The 21,706-nt window shown below is 33.7% G+C and overlaps 1 protein-coding gene and 1 long non-coding RNA gene across 2 annotated transcripts; both read left to right on the top strand.

Annotated features, from left to right (window-relative positions):
- Positions 1-900: 900 nt before the first annotated feature.
- LOC133202309 (XK-related protein 4-like) lies at positions 901-17,696 on the top strand. Its single transcript, XM_061338104.1, is given in 4 exon segments — positions 901-1,214; positions 15,794-15,843; positions 15,846-15,989; positions 16,919-17,696. Coding segments are annotated over 4 exon segments (954 nt in total). The 5' UTR covers positions 901-1,053; the 3' UTR covers positions 17,518-17,696.
- Positions 2,143-4,350, top strand: LOC133202310 (uncharacterized). The gene is made up of 2 exons (XR_009723241.1): positions 2,143-2,263; positions 3,980-4,350. It is a non-coding gene; the product is annotated as an uncharacterized LOC133202310 (long non-coding RNA).
- Positions 17,697-21,706: the final 4,010 nt, after the last annotated feature.

Genomic DNA, 21,706 nt, shown 5'->3' with positions numbered 1-21,706 from the left:
AATTTAAAAGATATAGTGCTAATTTCTTTAAAAAAAAATTGTGTTATTTATCCTTAATTGTACCATATTTCTGTGGAAAGAATTATAATTATAATTTAAATAACCAATCAAAAGTAAACCTTTACAATGTCTCTATGTACAAGGATACGATTATTTAAAGGCATTTAAGTTATCTGGAAAAAAAAAAAAACTCTTTTGAACATTTTCTTATCACGTCATCCCGAACGAGGTCGGAGGACATAATTATTATTGTTCAACCTAATTTTGTTTGCAGGAGTTCTCGAGGATAGCTCAGGCAATTTAAATGAAACTTCACAATCAAAATAAACACCAAATGTAGTTGTGCAAGCAGCGCAGTTGCCACTGAAAGAACAAAATTATTCTGGTCCTATATAAATAAATAAGCTAGGCAAGATCAAAGTTTTTAAAACCTACAGATACATTGCACTAAATATATGAAGTGTGAAATCAATAATTATTGATATATCTAATATACCGGCATGTTTCCAGATGAGAATGTCTGTATTTAAAAATCTACCGCAAACCACACGAAATCTCAATTAAGACGTTGTCAACATTGAATACAGTGGGGGCGGTTCAGATAATACAATTCTAGGTATACAAATCTCTTTATAGGTTTCCCAAATCTTAAACAACTGATATTAGATTACAGTAGGAAATAAGTCTAAACCGAAACTAGATAAAAAATAACATGATATAAATTCTTTTCCCAAAACTAAATCTTAATTTTTGACAAATTGTGACACAATGCCGGAGTTAAAATTAAAAAATGAAGATGAAAAACCCGAAACAGAGAAGAACAAGGATGTGGCAGATAATCCGGTTGGTTCACGTGGAGATGAAATGAATGAAACCGTGGACTCCGTAGATTGTGTCGATGAGAACACTTCTATCACAAATGATAAAAACAACGTCCAACCCTATCCATTTACCATTTTGGACTTTCTTAGTGTTGTTGTTTCAATACTTCTCTTTGTCTTTGATGTTGTCACGGACATTCTTCTAGCCTTGGAATACAAAAATCACGGTAGAATGGTAGAGTGTGCACTTACGTCATCGGTTGTGATTGCGTCATTTCTGGTGACGGGGTCCTTAAGCACGATTTGGTACCTGCAAGACGAAAGAGGACCCATAGGCAGAGTGAGACAGTATTTGTTTCTTGTCGTGGCCTTCCCATTTTCTACCATTATCAGGTATGTATCACAGCATTTGAAATCAGATACTTGATAAAGAAGAAGGTACGGTTTTTAGCTTTATTGTGCCCTAAAAAATCAATGTTTTCAAAAAGTTTTGAAACTGGCTTAAATGTTAGTTGAGTATATGACTATGATAAATCTGAAAGGAATATGGTATGAAGGAGTACCATTCTGGAAATATGACGTCATTAATTTGATGCATTTCTCTATTTTAAACAGAAAAAGCCTCAAAATGGCCCATTTCTAGGGTTATTTTCCTTAAGAAAATAGTGTCAACAGCTGTCGCCCACTTTAATTTTCGGATATGCTGTGTAAAATCCTTTGAAAAATCATATATCTCAAAATCTTTGTGGGCGATGCCTGTGGACAATATTTTCTGAAAGAAAGTTCCATTGAAAATTGGTGTCTTCTGCAACTTTTCAAGAAAATACGGGAAAATGCACAGGTCTCTGACGTCACAATTAGAATTTAGAAGGACATGTGAGAAAAATGGTTTGTATGATCTTTCTGCATGGAATTTCAATGATTCAAAAAGCACAAGTTTTAATTTTTTATATCACTTTCATTTTTAAGAAAAACACAGGGCAAGATTTGTATTGAAACTGTACCTTGTTCTTTAGTGCCATGTTGGATCACAGAGAGACCCCAAAATAACTCTTATTCAAGAACTTTCGTCCATGACTTTAGGGTTGTACTTCTAAAGTATATACAGTTAGGTAAAATTCAAAGATACCTGGATCTAGATGCTTTATTCATTCGCAATTATTCGTTACACATGCATGCATTGCTTTATCGTATCCCAATTTGCTTTAAGTTAAGAACCGTGTTCTTATTTTTTTTTTTCAGAAACTTCTCTTACTTAAAACATGGGTTCTTAAGTCGCAGATCCAAATATAACAAGAAAACACATCACAATAGAATGATGAAGAATGATATAGATGCCAGTTTTCTACGGATGTTCGACGCCTTTTTTGAATCCGCTCCTCAGTTGATCATCCAGGTTTACATTGCTATCCATGACGCGCACCAAAAAGCACTACACTTAGGTAAGTAAAGGGGAAAATATGTTTATTTGTACCAGAGTGTGTAAGTCTCCTTCACAAAAGAAATATTTTCAAAATCAATCGTTTCTTCAAAGGATGAACAAAGCTTTATTTGATTAAAATTAGTCTATTTTGTCAGGGGAATGGGTATCTGACCACAAGAATACTACAACTCCAGGAAATAGATCTATTCTCTTTCTGTTATTTATTTATTTAAGTTTTCAGCATAATGTTGTGTAGTCGAAATTACTGTCAAACAGTAATTATTTACTTTTCATAAGTTAGATTTCGCTGGTAATTAGTTTCATTTCTTTATAAAATTAATTTACAATATGTACAACACTTCTTACATCCAACTATTTTGGTAAGAATTTAAGTGCTTTAATGCGTGAAAACTCTTCTTCTTTTTTTTTTTTAAAGAATACTCTAAATGCATTTTTAAATACAAATCGATATTTTCCATTCAAGCCAAATATTTTCTTTAATAGGATTGAAATATAAGTGTTTGTCATTTAAATCCTTAGGTGGTTCTTGGAAGTATTGATTAAATTTTTCAGTATTTTTTCCCGGAATCGAGAATTCGTAACTGAATAATGAATAAGAAAAAATTCACAGGGATTGTGACAGTACCTTAACAAGGTTATATCATTTCAATGTAGTTTTTCAGGGTCTTTCATGCTACATATATCTCTAGTAATCCATGTTACTCTGAATTTAAAAAGATACTCAATATTTATAAACCTATTATCACAATACTAAAAACTTATTATATACTGAACGGCAAAAGAAACGCAACAAGCAGTAATATACAAATATTTGAATTTTTTATCTAATGATTTTCAAAAATGAATACAGTATGATAGAACTCGATTTATACACATCAGAGATTTGATAAAAATGTTAAATTATTATCTTTTAACTTTAGAAAGTAACGCATGAATGTTAAAACACCCCCACCCCGACCATTCAATTACAGCGGTCAAGACTGCCATGTACAACAGTTGCAGCTTGATTTCTACGATGCAGTAGGTTCATCAACCTCGAGATCTGAGCGAAAGAAATATTCTTTGCCATTTTTAAAAGCCTGTTTTTCAAATGATAAGGTCGAATTTTCTCTAGCCAAGCGCAGTGTAGTAACCCTTGGACTTCCGGTCCAAGGACTGTCATTCATGCTAATGATACGTAAGAGCCTGTTGAGGCGCTTTGTGTTGCATATTTGCATCTGCAACTCTCCATAACCTTTATTTTGAGATTTTCCAGCTAAACCAATGGAAATGCGTACTTAAGTCATTTTTAGGAAGCCCTGGCATCGCTTACACAAAAGAAAGGGGAATTTATTTTTCGTAACATTGCTTCATTACTTATGATGAACAGATACAAATTCTTAAAACCTCATATTATTGCCAAATATTTTGTTAAACATGCAATTTTTGATTTCTGTGAAGCGGACTCAAACTTAACTTCCGGTAATGGTATGAAAATCATTCAACCGTTAAATTAACGATATTTACAAAGTTGAAGATGTCCTTACTTTTTAGATACAAAATTATATCCTATATATAATATTTCCCCCTAAAATAGGTGGTTGCGTTTCTTTTGCATTTCAATATAATAACCATATATGACTTAAAAGATGTTCCTTTTTACCTATTGTAACAAGACTGATTTCATAATAACTTGCAGATGATTTAAATTGATTAGATGTTTGTTTAATTACAGAAATTCTGCGAGCTGTCACCATTGCATCCTCTTTAGCAGGTTAAGCATGGTCTGTCACGGGATACTACAGGGCACTGCGTATCTTTTACGCAACTTCTGGTTTGAAAGCAAACACAAACTGTGGAGCTGTGGGGTACTTCCTCTGGCGAGTGTTCGAGATCGGACCAAGAATCACAGCCATTGTGATGTTGATTTCAATCGAAGGGAACGGTCCCTACTACGTAATATTTGGTGTTCTATTCCATTGGATGATCATGATAACTGTTGCATTTTTCAAAAATGTTAAAGCCTATAAAACAAAATTACACAACATTTTATTCATTGTGTTCATCGGCTTTGTGCAAATCATATCCTTCATGAACTTAAGTCGAGGCAAATCCCAAGTTCTTGCTATAGCGTACTACTCTTTGTTCCACGTGGAAAACGCTGTGATAGTGGCGCTGTTCGTATTTTGGGGTGACGTAGACAAGTCCAGCTGGGTATACATAGCCACAATATCGGTGGCTTCATCTGGAATCGTTTTATGTACTCTGTTCATGTTAATGTACTATACACTCTGTCACCCTAAAGTAGCACGTTCATGCAGACATGGCAGTGGAAACATGGAATAACAAGAGCAAGCGTAGTTGTGCACCAGTTCAAAAACCGTTAATGAACCGAATCTGGTGACATCATGTTGTTTTTAATTAGTTAAGTTACTTTTGACTCTGTAACTACAACTACAGCATAATTTGGCACAGTTCTTCATGAAGTTAAAGCGACCAGAATTTTGTGAATCTCATCATAAACATCTTTCTGATTGAATAGCTACCTCTTTAATTTTCTGGACCAATGACTTCTCTTCTGAGCAGAGTTCAAGAATAGGGCCCTTTTATATCAGGATTTTTATATTTTTATGCATTGATTCTCCATTGTTACAAACAGAATTGAATTCAGAGTTCAGGGTTCTCATTAGGATTTTGCTAATTCGAGTCCAAGGACTCAAGATTTCTGAGGAGGTTGAGTCCCAGCTAAATTTTACGCGTCCCAGAAAAATTTTATTGAGTACCAATTGAATTGAATTATTGCAGTATATTTCCACCCATTCCAACCATTGGTTGTTTTAAATCTTTTAATATTATGTATACATTTATCATTAATTTATTCTAATTCAAATAGCCCAAAAGTTACTCTATTTGTAAAAGTATAATGAAAAATTTTATCATTATACCTCTACTGATTTTTTCCTGTATAGAATTAGATTGTTTGATGTGAATAATTCCATAGAAATCGCTGTGAATGGACTAATTCCCCTTTTGCGTGCGTTAGTCAAGTGAACTAATACCTGCTTCGAATATGTATCAGTATAATAAATCAGTTAAAATGTATATTACTGAAGAAGTTAGCAAGATTCAAGTTCGATCAAGACTATTTCCCATGAGAAGCCAATGGAAATAGTCCTGGTCGAGGGGAACTGGAATCATGCTAACTCTCTCAATGATATACTATAACTGTATAATGTTTTATGCTTATTTGAAAAAAAGAATACTCGCTTAAGTGATTTCTTATTTAATGAATTATGAAGATAACGAACAGTAATCAAGCTCAGAAATCCCTTGGAACAATACAAAATGTGAGCAGAGTAAACACGAAACTCTAAAAACTAAGAGGTGGGATCAAATGCATGGAGGATCGGAACAAGCATTTCCTGTCTAACGGTCACATCCGCTCTGTGCTCCTTGTCATCATCAGACAAACGAAAAAAATCCGTAGACAGTTCAGTGTGAAAAAATGATCAAACTATTTTATGAAAAAAGTGAACATCTGACTCATCGATAGATTGTATTTGCAAACGAGGTCATTGGGTCGACTATAGAATTTTCGAAATGTTGACTTTAAACGGGACTGTGATATACTTGTATCATTAACTTATTTGTCAATAGTTTGTCTTGTTTTAGGAATAGAGCACGCTCTTATAAGTATCGAATCAGCTGGGAGACATAAACTCCATATGCTGGTGATAATGATATATTGTTACATAAATAAGACAGGTTGAAGTCATCACGTCTATCATAAAGATTTGTTGTAAAGTTGCCATTAATGTTTTTTTTAAATAAAATATTCAAATACAAAAAAATGTGTCTGACTATATAGTGTCTTTTATTTCGAGTTCAGGCTGATATTTCTTATCAACGTAGGAATGAAAATGAATATTGTTAATTGATAAAACATCGTTGAAATATCTAAATGTCCAATACTTGTTAAGTTAATGTTACAAAATTATCAATTTTGATATTATTCTTTATCCCTCACCAGTAACGGTAGCTAAGTGGTTGTGTGCTCGCTTAATGGAGGCCCAGGTCCGATTCTTGTTCCAGCCTAAGCCATTTAACATAGATAGTGACTGTTCCTTCGTCAAGCGCCTGTCATTATAAGCTAAAGTCGCGGCTTTATTTATTGCTGTAAATTTTATATCAATTCAGAATCAAGGAATCAAGTGAATGGACCCTATCCCCCAAAAGAGACAGTTTTGCTTGGGAATCTCTGCTTCTCTAAACTCATGATATAATCCCAGAGTTTATCTTGAAATCTGAGTACTACTCTACTCCATACTAATAGTTTGGATACTAGTTATACAAAAACTCCCAATTTAGTTGATGGTTATAAAGAGATTCTGACGTTAAACTGTGTTTCTCAAAGGTAAAACTATGTGTATTACAATTTTGTGAATTCGGTCCCTTAAATAAATATGTAAACTATAGTATACAACCATAAACTATAATTAACATTCGTTAACTGTAGTTTAGAGTAGTAAACCGTAGTCTACAAATCGCAAAACCGTATTTATCAGATAAACTTAGTCTATGTTTTGCATTTGCAAATATGATTGTTTTCTGTGTCAAGTAGAGTTTACACTTTTTAAACGAAGATTAAGGTGTTCACTTTGGTTTAGAGAGGTGAAATATAGATTAACATCGTTAACCATAGTTTAGGGTCCGTAAACTATGTTTATCAACTTTGAAACTAGGTATTTTTGTGAATTTGGCGTGTCATACCTATCTTATTGTACTGACACGCAAAAGAAACATTGATTATTTCTATTTCTAGAGAAAAAAAACAGTGCATAATTTTTTAACCTTTAATGGTTAGAAAAGTTTGAACTTTGCATAGTCGGTAATTTCACAGTTTCCAGACCAAAATCCGAGCCCGATTTAACGGAAATCTTAAATTGCGCGTTTAAAAAAATTACTAGAGTTTGGGTTTACAAAAGTTTGTTTCTGTTCAGAAGTATTGCAGTATTATTCCGTAAAAAAGTTCTGGTTTCTTCTTACGTGATGCCAAGGCTGTTAGCGTGCATAACAATTGCTTTTAGCAAGAAATTCTCAAAATAAAGTTGAAAGAGTGTTGCAGATGCAAAGATGTTTTGTATCACGCCTCTGCATGCACATACGTCTCACTAGCACGACTCAGAGTCCTTGGACCGGAAAACAAACTATGAAGGGTAAGACACTGCGCCAGAATCGAGAAATTCAACTTCAACATCTGAGAAACAGGCACCTCAAAAAGACTGGGAGAATATTTCTTCTCATCATAATCAGAAGGCTGATGAACTCATTGCGAAATAGAAGAGGAACTGCAAGTATTATGCATGGTTGACATACTCGCTATATTTCAATTGGGGAACTCGGGGGGGGGGGGGGGGGTAACTGCTACTTTCTAAAGTTTAAAGGTTATAAGTTTCAATCAAATCTCTATTTGTTTTTAATCAAATTTCTTTCTTACTATTAACATCTGTTAAATAATGGATATTATCAGAAGAATTTATTCCAAAAATTGTAACTGCTTGTTGCGTTTCTTTTGTGTGTCAGCATATCATAAAGTATAGAATAAATTAAAGTGTAACATATATTTCTATTCAATACTCTGTCTCGTAATTCAGCATAATGTGAATACCGGTATTATGTCCATGTATTATCAATTATGCATCATCATTTTGAGTCGCCGTTTAGTGATATTTGCAGAGACTTTAACAGTAAACGAACGTAGCAACATCGATCAAGATAGAAATATCTTTTTTGGTTTGAAATAGAATAATTTTTATTGTGATCCAATTTAAAAAGAAGAGGACAGAATGAAATTTTTGGTGAATATTAGAGAAATTAAACTGGAACACTTGCAAGGAAGGATCTGTTAATTTGACTTCTTATTGTAATGAAAGATCTTCCAATTCGACTTCTTATATGGTAACAAATATATTATTGTCATTTATTCATTTCAAATTAATATTATTTGATTTATAAAAAGAAATGCGCGTATCAATGAATAGGTCAACTCTGTTTAAATATTTTAACAAAAACATATCTTTTCCAACAAAGGTCCCATCAGGGAAAAGGCCAGCTCCAAGCATTTGCACAAAATCAAACAATTAACTGGTATATGTAGCACCAGACTTCAGAAATGGATTTTGTATGGGATAACTTGGCGGCAAATCAGTCTTCAACCTTTGGTCCTAAACGGTACAATGGGACGAATGAAACTTCCGCCATAGCTTCCAGGGAAAATTCTACAGAAAAATGGGTGTCGTACCAGATCCATTTTATCATTGCATCTGTTATTTGTGTCTTAGGAACTATAATAAATATAGTCACTATTTGTTTATTCATCTTTCGCAAAAAGGTAAAGATACCGACATTTACGGGAATAATTTGCTCTTCCGTTGCTGACATGTTGAGTCTGATTCTTAGATATTTAAGCACTTTTCAAGACATGTTTCCGTGGGTAACTTCATTTCCGTATTTCTATGGAATTACGGCATTAGCAACATTCTCATCGAATTTTCACCTTCTCATCATTGCGATCATCCGTTACATATATATCAGTAAGCCGTTCTACAGCCTAACCTTTACGTACACTAAAGTTGTCTACATGTCACTTGGGGTGTGGATCTCATCCGTTGTGGTGGCGATCTTGTACAGCGTGCATCTGTATTTGGTTATTGAAAATTACATGTCTATGTCACAAAGTATTGTTGTTGAAATATTAACTTTCTGTTTAACGTTTATCGGGTGTTTGATACCTATTGCAATACTTCATATCATAAATATTGTGAATATTCGAAAAGGTCTATCGAAATCCACAGTATCCTTTCACAAAACAATGTCTGCCATGCTGGCAGCCATTATCTTTATTTCAATTGTGACTTACATTCCGGCTGTCGTTGTTAATGTCCTCTATCTGAATAATATTTTTATCAATAGAGCAATTCTTAATTCTGTTTCAATTCTTATGATGGTAGGTTTTATTTCAAACCCTCTTGTGTATTTCTTATCTTTAAAGACAGTAAGGAAAAAACTCTTTATAATTCTTATGTGTAAGTGTATCCGAAATTGTCATTCAAATACGTTGGATTTTTAGTTTTCTTAATTAAGAAAAAAAGAACAGCCACCTTGCACATTATTCTTATTGTGATTTTAGCAAATGACTACAAACATTGAAAACTAATCTGTGTTTTTGCTTTTTGTAATTTTTAAATTTCTGTGAATAAATTCTTTCTCTAGATTTTGCAATGCTGTAATGTTGTTTGTTTTTAATTTTTTAAAGACAAAATGTAAAATCTGCATTCATTTAATATTTTGGATAAATTTTGACAATATAACAATAGTTAGCTTTTGAACCAATTTCATATTTGGATATTTTACTGACTATAGACGACAAGGGCCAATTAACAATTAAATTGTATGACAAACGAGTTGACTTCAGCTTTTCATCTTTCCTTATGTATTCAATTAGTAATATTCAGCTATCATCTGCGTATGGTGTTTTGGCTCCAAACTTATTCGATACTCAAGAGCATGCTCTGAGTATGATCAATTTTTAAACCGAGACAGGCTACTGACAGATAAGCTGATGTAACTGGGATTTCAATAACCTCGTTTAAAGTCAACATTTCGTAAATCCTATGGTCGATATAATGACCTTGTTATTAAATATAACCTATCATTGGGTCATATTTTGACTGACATACCAATTGTTAGGCCTCTGTTTTTATACTAAATTTAACTAATGAATGTTCTGTCTACCTGATCATTACAAAGGGCTCAAAGCGGTTGTGACTAGTCAATAGGGGATGCTTACTCCTCTTAGGCCCCTGATCCCACTCTGGAATTTCCGGGGGGTCTGTGTATTATACTCTGTTCACAAATGTGTATTGTTTGCATATATTTTTAAATCGATCACTGTTCGTTATCGTCACCTTTTTTTTTTATTGAATTAAGGAACAACATAAAGAATTGACAAAGATTTTGAATCTCATATGAGAACAAAGCGTATTAGACTATTTTGTGTCGCCTGCAGAGGTGAGTTACTCTGAAGATTCACTTTGCCTGGCATATGTCTGAGTATCCGTCTGTCTGTCTGTCACACCTGATATCTTGAAAACTGTTAGAGGTAGAAGTAGAGATTAGATATCTTAGTTACTCGTGATATGCTTGAAACAATGGCATTTTGTAAAATACCAGGGTGGCAACCTCGTGACCTTTGATCTTGACCTTTAACCTACATATACTTTTAGAAATAATTCAAAGTGCAAATATACATCATTGTCTTTGAGTTTTGAGAGGTAGGCATGTACACCGCTTGTCAAAAGAGTTTTTTTTTTTTTGAAAAATTCTAGCGTTACAGTCAGCTCTACCTTGACCTTTGATCTACTTTTCAAAAATATTCTGAACTTTCAATTTTACTTATCTTTTGAATTTTGAGAGATAAAGATATAACGAGCATATATATTACATGTTATGACCTCATGACATTTTATTCTTAAAATATGATATACATTTACCGCACCAACTGAAATTGTATGAAAATAAATCGGGATTGGTTCTTAATTCAATGATTGATTGATTGTATGTTGTTTTACGTCCCAATTCGAGAATTTTTCACCCATACAGAGACGTCACCATATACCGGTGAAGGGCTTCAAATTTAGACTTTACTCGGCACTCAGGGTCATTGAGCAGTGAGGGTTCTTTATCGTGCCAACGCCTACCGTGACACGGGGCTCAGTTTTTAAGTTCTCATCCGAAGGACCCGCAACTTTCACTTCAAAGTATCGAGCGCTTGGAGAAGGAACAGTTGCTACATATTTTTGATCGACTTAGGTCTATTGCGGCCGTGATTCGAACACACGACCTTCCAATCACGGGGCGAGTGCCGTAATTCAATGAAAGTTGTTGGCTGAGGAACTCGTTAAAATAATTTTTCTCATCTTAGTGTAACTTGGTTCTTTTCCAAATGCTTGTACACTCAATAATTGTTAAATCAAGCTACCGTCACATACATCCTATTTTTCAATACAAGTTTTTACTTACTAAAAACTCTAGCCTTTCTACATTAGAAAACGGCACCACTTTCGAATTTTAAACTTTTAGGTGTTCATTGGTTCCACAGATTTCTTAGAGTTGTTATATGTTCCATTTCAAAATGGAAATTAAAATAGTCAAAAAAGTAAAATTACAGTAACCACTGGATGTTTGCACAGTGTTGCAATTGCCTACGTGATGCACACTCGAATCGAATTTCGCCATGCACTAAAACAATGTTTACCTATCAATGATAAAATGTGAAATTGTCCCATTTTTGTAAAGCATTAAGTTTCGACAGAAAACAGTTGTTAAGTATTATACATAATGACTAAAAAATGCGAGTTCGCTTTTATCTTGATAAAATATAACTATGATTTTTTTCACAAAGCATGCGTTCATTCCCTAAGCAGTTGAAATATCTAAAAAAAAAATCAATTTTAAAAACCCTACAAGGAAAACGTGATATGATATTTGAGCCTCGTTTACTTTTTCATGTTTTTTCCATGCAACAGTGTGTTTTTATTAAATACAGTAACTGCTTCCCTAAGGCATAGCTGTGCGCATAATAAATAGGCCCTCTTCATGAAAATGTTGTTAAAATTTAATGTGTATGGAGGAATGATTGATTTAATTCATTGCATAGATTTGCGACTACATTTATGGACGACACAATTGTGTAAAAATGCCATGAGTATCAAGGGCACGAGCATCATCTTCGGATACCCACGGGTGATCTCGTCTTTTACTCATCATGGTGATGAGTAAAAGACGAGATCACCCGTGAGTACCGACGATGCGCGAGCATATGTCTTCAGTTAATCAAGCTAATCTTTCAGAAAACAGTCAACCCCCCCCCCCCCCCGATTTTAAATACACTTCAAAATTGCAATTTACCTCAGTAGTCCAATCAATTTAGTGAAAAATTTAGACCCATCTTCAAACTAATTAAAACAGAAATTATTCTGTAATAAATGAAATCCAACATGTACAATATATATGAAATGAAAAATCTATTGAAGGGAAACCACAATGTTTACTATAGAAAAGAAGCATAACTCTGTAAATCCATCCAATGTTTTGCTGAGGTACTCAGTAATAAAAAAAATCCTTTTTTTTACGATAACGTAATCTGATAACAACATTTATACAGTTTAACAGATCAATTACTTCACATAAATAATATAAATTTGAAATGGTTGTTTAAGTTGAACTTTTTTGGGGGGTTGTTTTGGAAATTTTTGCATTTTTAATTAATAGAGAGTGCATACTGAGTTTTAAAAAAGAATTAAGTACATAAATGTTCTTTAAATTGTATGGTGGCATATTTCTGCCCCCTACATGCAAGATAAATTAACATGCGAGAAAAATATTGCAACATGCAAGATAATTATGTCTATATGCATAATAATTATGTTGATATGCAAGTTACCAATCTTTATAGAGAATCTAATTTTAATGTTGGTAAACATACTTACTAACGCCGGTATACGACATCATACAAGCAAGATGCAACAGAATTATGTTAACATGCGACTTATTTACGTTAACATGCAAGATAATTACGTTAACATGCAAGATATTACTTATAGTAAGTTATAATGCGTAAGTTATAATTTCAATCGAAGGAACGAAGCAAGGATCATCCATTGGATATCATGGTACCTGGTGTATTTTTTTTAATGCAAAAAAAAAACTTTAAAGGAAACCTACACAAATTTTATTCATCGGCTTTGTGTATGTGAATCGTATCTTTCATGAATTTGAGCAAATCCCGAGTAGTGTATTCCTCTTTGGTCCATATGATAGTGTTTGTATTTTGGGTTGACGTACCGGTAGATATGCATAATCACAATATTTGTGGTTTCATCGATCCGGGGTTGTTATGTATACTCTGTTCATGCTGACGTATTATGTACTTTTTGTCACCCTAAAGTTTCACATATATGCAGAAAAAGCAGTAAAGACGTTGAATTACTTGTACAAGGGCAAGCGTAGTTGGACTTCGGATCAAAATTGGGCGAACATACTGAATCCTCAAAGAACATCATCTTGGTTGTTAATTACAATTCTATATTTGTCTATAATACAATAATTTCATAATTTGGAAAAGTTGCATTTATCATAAATTTAAGGCGGACATGTTTTTAGAAATCTCATCATGCACAGCTTATTATGCACTGAACTGTTATCTCATTTAGTACTTATTTTCTGTATCGTGGACTTTTTTTATGAAATGTGTCATTTCATATTATGCTCAATATGTTTATGCATTAATTGCCCATGCTATTTATATTTGGTTCTAATCTTCTCAACCCTACTCAGCTCCTAATCTGTACAATCAAATGGAATCCTAGAAGTGTATTCTATCTGATGGACCTCGCAAATCTTTTAGTATACATGTATGAAATCATTTGTATGAGCCTTAATTAAAGTGCCGTCACTTGGTAATTTCTAAGTTCTTTAAATTTGTATCGTTTAAAATTCTTTAAATATTTATCACTTATTATCCGGTGGTATGTTTGTAAAGAAAATCCCTGAGTTATTTTTAAATAAACCAAAAGTTAGTCTTCATTCATATCTTCGAATACTGTCTATTTGGGCAAAGATATACATGTATACATATTAAATAAAATAATTCACAGTAATTTGGAAAAGAAATTACTCCTACAGTGATTTCTCCTACAATTTTTCAATTTTGGTATTATTTCTTATCCCTTTCTAAATATTATCAAAAGGAATTAGAGCCATTAATACATATATTCTAGGCAGTCACTCTTTGAGTTACAAATTAATACATTTTATATACAACACGAAAAATCCACGGAATCCTGTGAGTGGAACCCCCCCCCCCCCCAAAAAAGGACAATTTTTTGCCTGGTTAGCTATATCTCACTTTCTCTTACCTCATGATATATTATGCCAGAGTTTATCTTAAAATTCGAATACGATATTACTCTATATTTTGGATAAAACCAAAACTCCCCTTTCCATTTATTGCATACATTCTTACATTGAATGACACGATCTGGGCCCGTATTACAAACGAACCACAAACTTTAGTTCATTGTAAAATTCTGCAAAAATGATTCTTCTTTTTAAAATTGCTAGCATAAAAATATCTTTCTAATTTTTTTTTTTAAAAAGATGAAAACCATTTTAAAATCAAAGTAATAAACAGAATTAAAAGTTTGCTTTTAGTCGTCAGTTCTTTTGTAAAACAGGATCCAGACAAGAACATTAATTTGGTCCTATAACTAATTCGGAAGCAAGGCGATAAGGTTTTGAAAACTTTCACAGACGTTGACTATACGGAGTACATTATCTATGTATATGTCAAATTATTTTATTAACATAATAATTATTTTTATATCATACAAGTTTCATGATGCCATTTCTTGTATTCTGAAATCTACCAGAAATCGAACGAATAAGTTAAAACCCAGCTTGTCGTAAACCTTAATGGTTTAGATAATGCGATAAATCAATCTATTCATAGGTTTCTCTAATCTTATTGAACACATGATATTAGATTACACTATGAAATAAGTATAAAAACGATACTAGATATTTCCTTATCAAGATTTCTCGGGAATCTTACGTTTTGTACTTCAAATTCTATTCCCAGAACAAGATTTTACTCTGCAGATTGTAGCACAATGAAGAAGTTGAAATTAAAAAAGAAGAAACACAGAACAGAAACGGACGAGTGTGAGGTAGATAATATGGTTGGTTTTCGTGAAAAACAAAATCAAGGTGAGAAGAACAACGTAATCGGACAACATAAAAGTTACCGGCTGTGTACCCTTTAGATTGTGTCGATGTCGGGGAGAAATCGAGAGCTAAATGGAGAAATTGATCAAAGTAGGAGAAAAATTATGCTCAGAAGTATGGTGGGGGTCCGAGATTAAAACGCCACGCTTATCATTGATGACTCGGATGAGAACACTTCTACCACAAATGATAAAAACAACGTCCAACCCTATCCATTTTCCATTTTGGACTTTCTTGGTGTTGTTGTTTCAATAGTACTCTTTGTCTTCGACGTTGTAACGGACATTCTTCTTGCCTTGGAATCCAAAAATCACGGTAGAGTGTGCACTTACGTCAACGGTTGTGATTGCGTCATTTCTGGTGGTGGGGTCCTTATATAAGCACGGTTTGGTACTTGCAAGACGGAAGTGGACCCGTAGGAAAATTGGGAAAGTATTTGTTTCTGATTGTGGCCTTCCCATTTTCTACCATTATCAGTTAGTGTATCGCAGCTTTGAAATCAGATACTTGATAACTTCACTACCATTTTGGATCACATGCAAGACCCTCAAATAACTTAAGTCGCTGATTTTTAATATATTGTACTTCTAAAGTATATAGAGTTAGATAAAATTCAAAAATACTTGGATCTACTTTATTCATTCGCAATTATTCCTTAAACATCTTATCCAAACTTGATATAAGCACTGTGTTCCTTTTTCAGAAATTTCTTTTACTTAAAACATGGGTGGTTAAGTCGCAGATCCAGTGTTAAAAGAAACATCACAATAGAATGATAAAGAATGATAAAGATGGCAGTTTTCTACGGATGTTCGACGCCTTCTTTGAATCCGCTCAACAGTTGATCATCCAGGTTTACATTGCTATCCATGACACGCCGCAAGAAGCATTACACTTACGTAAGTAAAGGGGAAAACATGTTTATTTGTGTCAGAGTGCGTATTTCTCTATCAAATTATAAATATTTTCAAAATCAACTGATCCATCAAAGAATGAACAATCCAATTTTTATTAAAATTGGTCTATTGTATCATGGGACGGGGAATGGGTAGATGGCTACTAGTGTATTAAAACTCCAGGGATATAGACCTATTCTCTTTCCGTTATTTATATATTTTATAGTTTCCAGCAAAATGTCATGTAGGTCTTTTTCAAATCACTGTCAAACAGCAATTATCAGCTGTTCATAAGTTATAATTTGCTATTTGTTTTTCATTTCTTCATAAAATCAGTCTATACAATATGTACTACACTTGTTGCATCCAACTATTTTAATAAAAACTAAAAGTTCTAGATACTGAAATGCAAGTGTTTTGAAGCATTGATTAAGTGCTTCAAAACACTTACATTTCAGTCCCATTAAATGTAAAAAGTATTAAAAAAATATTTTGCTAGAGTGAGTATTTTCGGTTTGTATGAAAAAACGCATTAATAGTATTTTCTTGGTATTTTCCCCCGGAATCTTGAATTCGCAATTTTCTTGTTGAATAGGAATAATTTTTCAGGAATTGTGACAGTTTCTTAAGATTATATATCATTTTCTTCAATGTAGCTTTAAAGGGTCTTTCATGATACATGCATCTATATATCATAGTTATCATGTAAGTTTGAATTTCAAAGAATATTTAATATTTATATAATTATTATCAAAATTTAAAAATGTAAATTTATTTTTATAGACATGTATGATTAAAAAGATGTTCGTTTATATCTATTGAATCAATAGACATGTATGATTAAAAAGATGTTCGTTTATATCTATTGAATCAAGACTGATTTCATAATAACTTAGAGATGATTTAATTGACTACATTTTGTTTAATTACAGAAATTCTGCGAGCTGTTACCATAGCATCGTCTTTAGCAGGTGTGCCATGGTCGGTGACGGGATACAACAGAGCACTGCGTATCTTTAACGCAACTTCCGGTTTGAAAGCAAACACAAACTGTGGAGCTGTGGGATACTTCCTCTGGCGAGTGTTCGAGATCGGACCAAGAATCACAGCCATTATGATGGTGATTTAAATCGAAGGAAACGGTCCCTACTACGTAATATTTGGTGTTATATTCCATTGGATGATCATGATAACTGTTGCTTTTTTCAAAAATGTGAAAGTTTATAGAAGAAAGCTACACAACATTTTATTCCTTGTGTTCATCGGATTTGTGCAAATTGTATCTTTCATGAATTTGAACCGAGGTAAATCTCGAGTTCTTGCCATAGCGTATTACTCTTTGTTCCATGTAGAAAACGCTGTGATAGTGGCGCTGTTCTTATTTTGGGGTGACGTAGATAAGTCTAGTTTGGTATATTTAGCCACAGGATCATCTGGAATCGTTTTATGCACTCTATTCATGCTGATGTACTACACACTTTGTCACCCTAAAGTAGCACGTTCATGCAGAAATGGCAATGGAGACGTATAAATAACAGAACAAACGTAGTTGTGCATCAGTTCACAGCTAAGGCGGTGTAAATACGAACATGTATCAGTGAACCGAGGACTACTGTACTGGGGACTTTTCAGGACTAGGGCATTTCCTGTAATACTTAACATTTTTATGCATTAATTCCCAATGCTACATGTATCAACAGAAATGTGCTATTGGTTGATTCGAATCTTCTTAACAAATACTCATCTCATGCATAATTCACAGATAAAAGGATTCAAAAAGTGTGTTTGCCATCGCCATAAAGTTTTGTGAAGTCATGTGTCAAAAAGATATGTTAAATCTTTGAAAAATTATGTACATTTAATACTTAAATGAATAGAATTGTCTGTTCTCCTTAGCTAGCTCAATTAATCTCACCTTTTGCCTGACCAACTATATTATATGTATTTATGTTTTTATATGTTTATGTACCTGATGTACCATTTACATGGTTTTTGAGAGAATAAATTGAATTCAAAAGAAGATTTTGAAAAGAATGCAACCAATTTTTTACTAATTCTTAATTATCTCCCCTTGGAAAAGAGCTTGGTCCTTCATTTGAAGAAATTTGAATCCCCTTCAAACAAGAAGTCGAAAATGAGAGAAGTTTACAGACGGACGAACAGGCAGCTAGACAGACGGAGGACGGACAGGTTAGCTAAAAAAGGTCATCAGACGTTATTACTGAGAGGGCACAAGCATAAAGTAACAATGTTTTCTATAGTATTGATTTGCAGATATATATCTGCAAAATTATTGGGGGTACGCGACACGGGACCTCGGTTTATACGGTCTATACGGTGGGATTCGAACCCGCGACGTAAGGATCAACTCCTTACTCCGCGACTCTAGAGCAGACGCTCTAACCACTGCGCCACGCGGGCGACTCCATGTTGTTTGACTTAAAAGTAAAAACGTGTAATAATATGATAAAGTATGGAATATATTTGCGATGTTTTATTTTTCATATTGAATAACTGGAATGACTAACCTAAAATTTACTGTAATATGAATAGAAAACTATATCGAATACCGGAAAAAAGAAATATCTTAGCCTCGTTTTCAAGAGCTTGACCTCAGGTCAATGAATATATGAATATTTGTGAGAACAGTCTCTTATAAGTAAAGAAACCAAAAACTGTCGATTCTGTTCGCACAAAAATCCCCAGTCGAGGGCTGTTGACTGAAAAAAAAAACCCATCAAATGAAGAACACATATCATAATCTTTCATTTGTTAGTCGTAAGTGAAACAAATGGAAAATGATAATGTAACGAACATTACATTTTTCATGTTGGTGTTGTGTGTGGAATTTATTGTGATGACAGAAAATCATGAGTACAAATCGTGTTCAATATGCAAAGTGGTATTCAATTTGTATGATTGTTTGATTGCATGTGTTTTACGTCCCAATTCGAGAATTTTTCACTCATATAGAGACGTCACCATATACCGGTGAAGGGCTTCAAATTTTGACCTTTACTCGGCACTCAGGGCCATTGAGCAGTGAGGGATCTTTATCGTGTCAACGCCTGCCGTGACACAGGGCCTCGGTTTTTAAGGTCTCATCCGAAGGACACGCAACTTTCACTTCAAAGTGCCGAGCGCATGGCGGAGGAACAGTTGCTACCCTTTTTTTATCGACTTAGGTCAGTTGCGGTCAATTTGTTTGAGAATGTTCTTTGTAAATTGTGTATATAATTTGCATGTTTTATTTTCTTTAACAAAAGCTGCATTCGATCTAACTGAGAATGGACAGTTTTTTTCAAACTTAATTGACAACTACAATTCATTTAACAAACTGTTTGTGTATTTAGAGAAACTAAAATTCAAGATTACATTGTGTTGTAAGCCAAAAATAAGATTGTGTATCTTTTTCAAAAGTTTATCAATTCAACGTGTTCTTACATATTTTTTGTGTGTAAATCCTGCATTTTCATCAGAATAAGGCAATACACTTTAAACATACAAAATTTTTTTTAGATTAATCCAAAAATTGCCAAAACATTTAAGAAGAGCTGAGAGCGAGAACAAAAAGAGGAAGAGAGATATTAGAATTTTAAGAAGGTGCGTTTTTCCCCCCCAACAAAGAGGGTATTTCATACTCAGAGGGTATTCATGGTAATTTTTTATCGTCTATCCTACAATTGCCTTGCCGCCTACATATAATGTGCTTTATCCTTAGTTCTGTCCGTTGACCAACGAAGCCCAACATGGCACTCCAACCTTTAGGGATAAACCCTTGATTGTAATATTAATTTATGGACTCAGTCCCAATCTCATCACCACAGGAGCTGTTGCCCTAAGCTAGTTTACTTATCAGTACTTCAAATACCTTCTTGTTAATTATTCTCTCGATGACGGGATCTGTGCTTCGAGATCACATGACGTAAATATTCCCGTCTTTTGACAGCACCATGTATGCCAAGGCTTTGTGAGGAGAGCAGCGGACACAGGTTTCTAGAGGGTTTTTTTTTCATCAATTTTCATCGTGTTTGTGTCGCCTGCGGAGCAGTGCGACACTTAGGGATCACTTTACCCGGCGTCTGTCTCTGTCTAGCTATTTGTCTGTCCGTCTATCACACCCTATATCTGAGAACTGTAAGAGGTATGGATTTGATATTTATATATTTCTTGGCACCATGGCTTTCGTTAATTACCATGGTTACCGATCTCGTGACCGTTGACCTTGATTTTTGTCCTACTTTTAAAATAGTTCATAGGGCCGATATACAGCATATTTTTTATATTAAAGAGGTAAGTCTGTAGTATTGAGCATGTGCACTATTTAACATAAAACATTTAAAAAAACACAGAGTTACAACTTGACCTTAACCTTTGACCTACTTTGCAAAAAAATACTCCAGCAGTTTAATTCAAAGTATAACTTTTGAATTTTGAGAGGCAGGGTTTTGGTAGTTAGCATTTATACATGTTTATGAGCTCAAAATACTGTACTTTGAAACTGTATGATATTCAGTTATCGCACAAACTTATACTTAAATACTATAAAATACATCGGGATTGATATTCCACAATGAATCGTGTAGACTGACTATTCTTAAATCTCTTTTGGAGGATTGTTGGAAACAGGTATTAATAAAATGATAAATAATTATTTCTAATAATAATCCTTTCAATTTAATTTTTCATTCGAGGGTTGAAGAACCATATTTTCTTTGATCGTCAGATTTTATCGCAGTCTAATACTATCCGTGGATGCTTTTTTTCTTTGCAGGCAATTACTAGTATTAAAAAAATAGTTGAAAATTATTTACATCTTTAATGAAGCTACAAAGCAGGCGACACATGCGTTCAAACTTGGAACACTGTAGTTATCTATAATATAGTTTTTGCCTGGCCGGTCTTGATGCTATTTAAAGGGATACTTCAGTCGTTACACGTAAGTATAAGATATTGGTCATGTTTTTTAAAATTTTGCAGTGTTACAAAGGTCAGCATTACGTTTTTTTTCTGCATTTTGTTTGTTTATGTGTATATTATTAAAGTAATGTAGCACATAAATAAATTACGGGCGTCCAGCTATCACGGCTGGCTGTCAGGCAATGTATGTTTGTGTTGTGTTGTATGTAAGGGATACAAAACAAGATGGTTAATATGTCAGATACATGTACGGGACTGGAACGAGGTTCGGAGCACCGTATCTGGCATAATAGACCATCTGAGTTTTGTATCTTACTTAAAAAATTCTTTCAATGTTCTTTTGTGTTGGTTATTGTCATAATACGATATTGGGTACGGCGACCAAACCAGATGGATGGGACGCTTATGGGTTTAAGACGGGATTAATAGCTTTTTTCATGAAAAACCCTCATTGAACCTCAATCATATTTATCGTTGAGGCACTCTACGGATACGTTGAAAAGAGCTGAGCAATTTCATAAAATTAAGCGATTCTGAGAGTATTGTGAAGGATCCTCTTCTTAACAGATAAAGTTTATGTTTAGTGATCATAGGCAAATATTCCAGGAAAGCGTCGTTTTGTCCCTTGGACATCGACAGCGCCACATCTTTAAGTAAATTAATTATGAAATATATATTGAAATTAAATTTTCTGTGAAAAATTCGAAGTTACATGGGCTATATTTTCAGGTCGCTTTTTCTTCCCCTGAATGCTAACACTTTTGAGTGAACCACTTTACGTGGATTTATTTGGATGTGAT

The sequence above is a fragment of the Saccostrea echinata genome, unplaced genomic scaffold (assembly GCF_033153115.1).
Source record: "Saccostrea echinata isolate AGI-Se365-2 ecotype Australia unplaced genomic scaffold, CSIRO_AGI_Sech_v1 ptg000047l, whole genome shotgun sequence".
Taxonomy (NCBI): Eukaryota; Metazoa; Mollusca; class Bivalvia; order Ostreida; family Ostreidae; genus Saccostrea; species Saccostrea echinata.
Note: the sequence above shows the minus strand (reverse complement) of the source record. Positions and strands in the feature narration are given on the sequence as shown.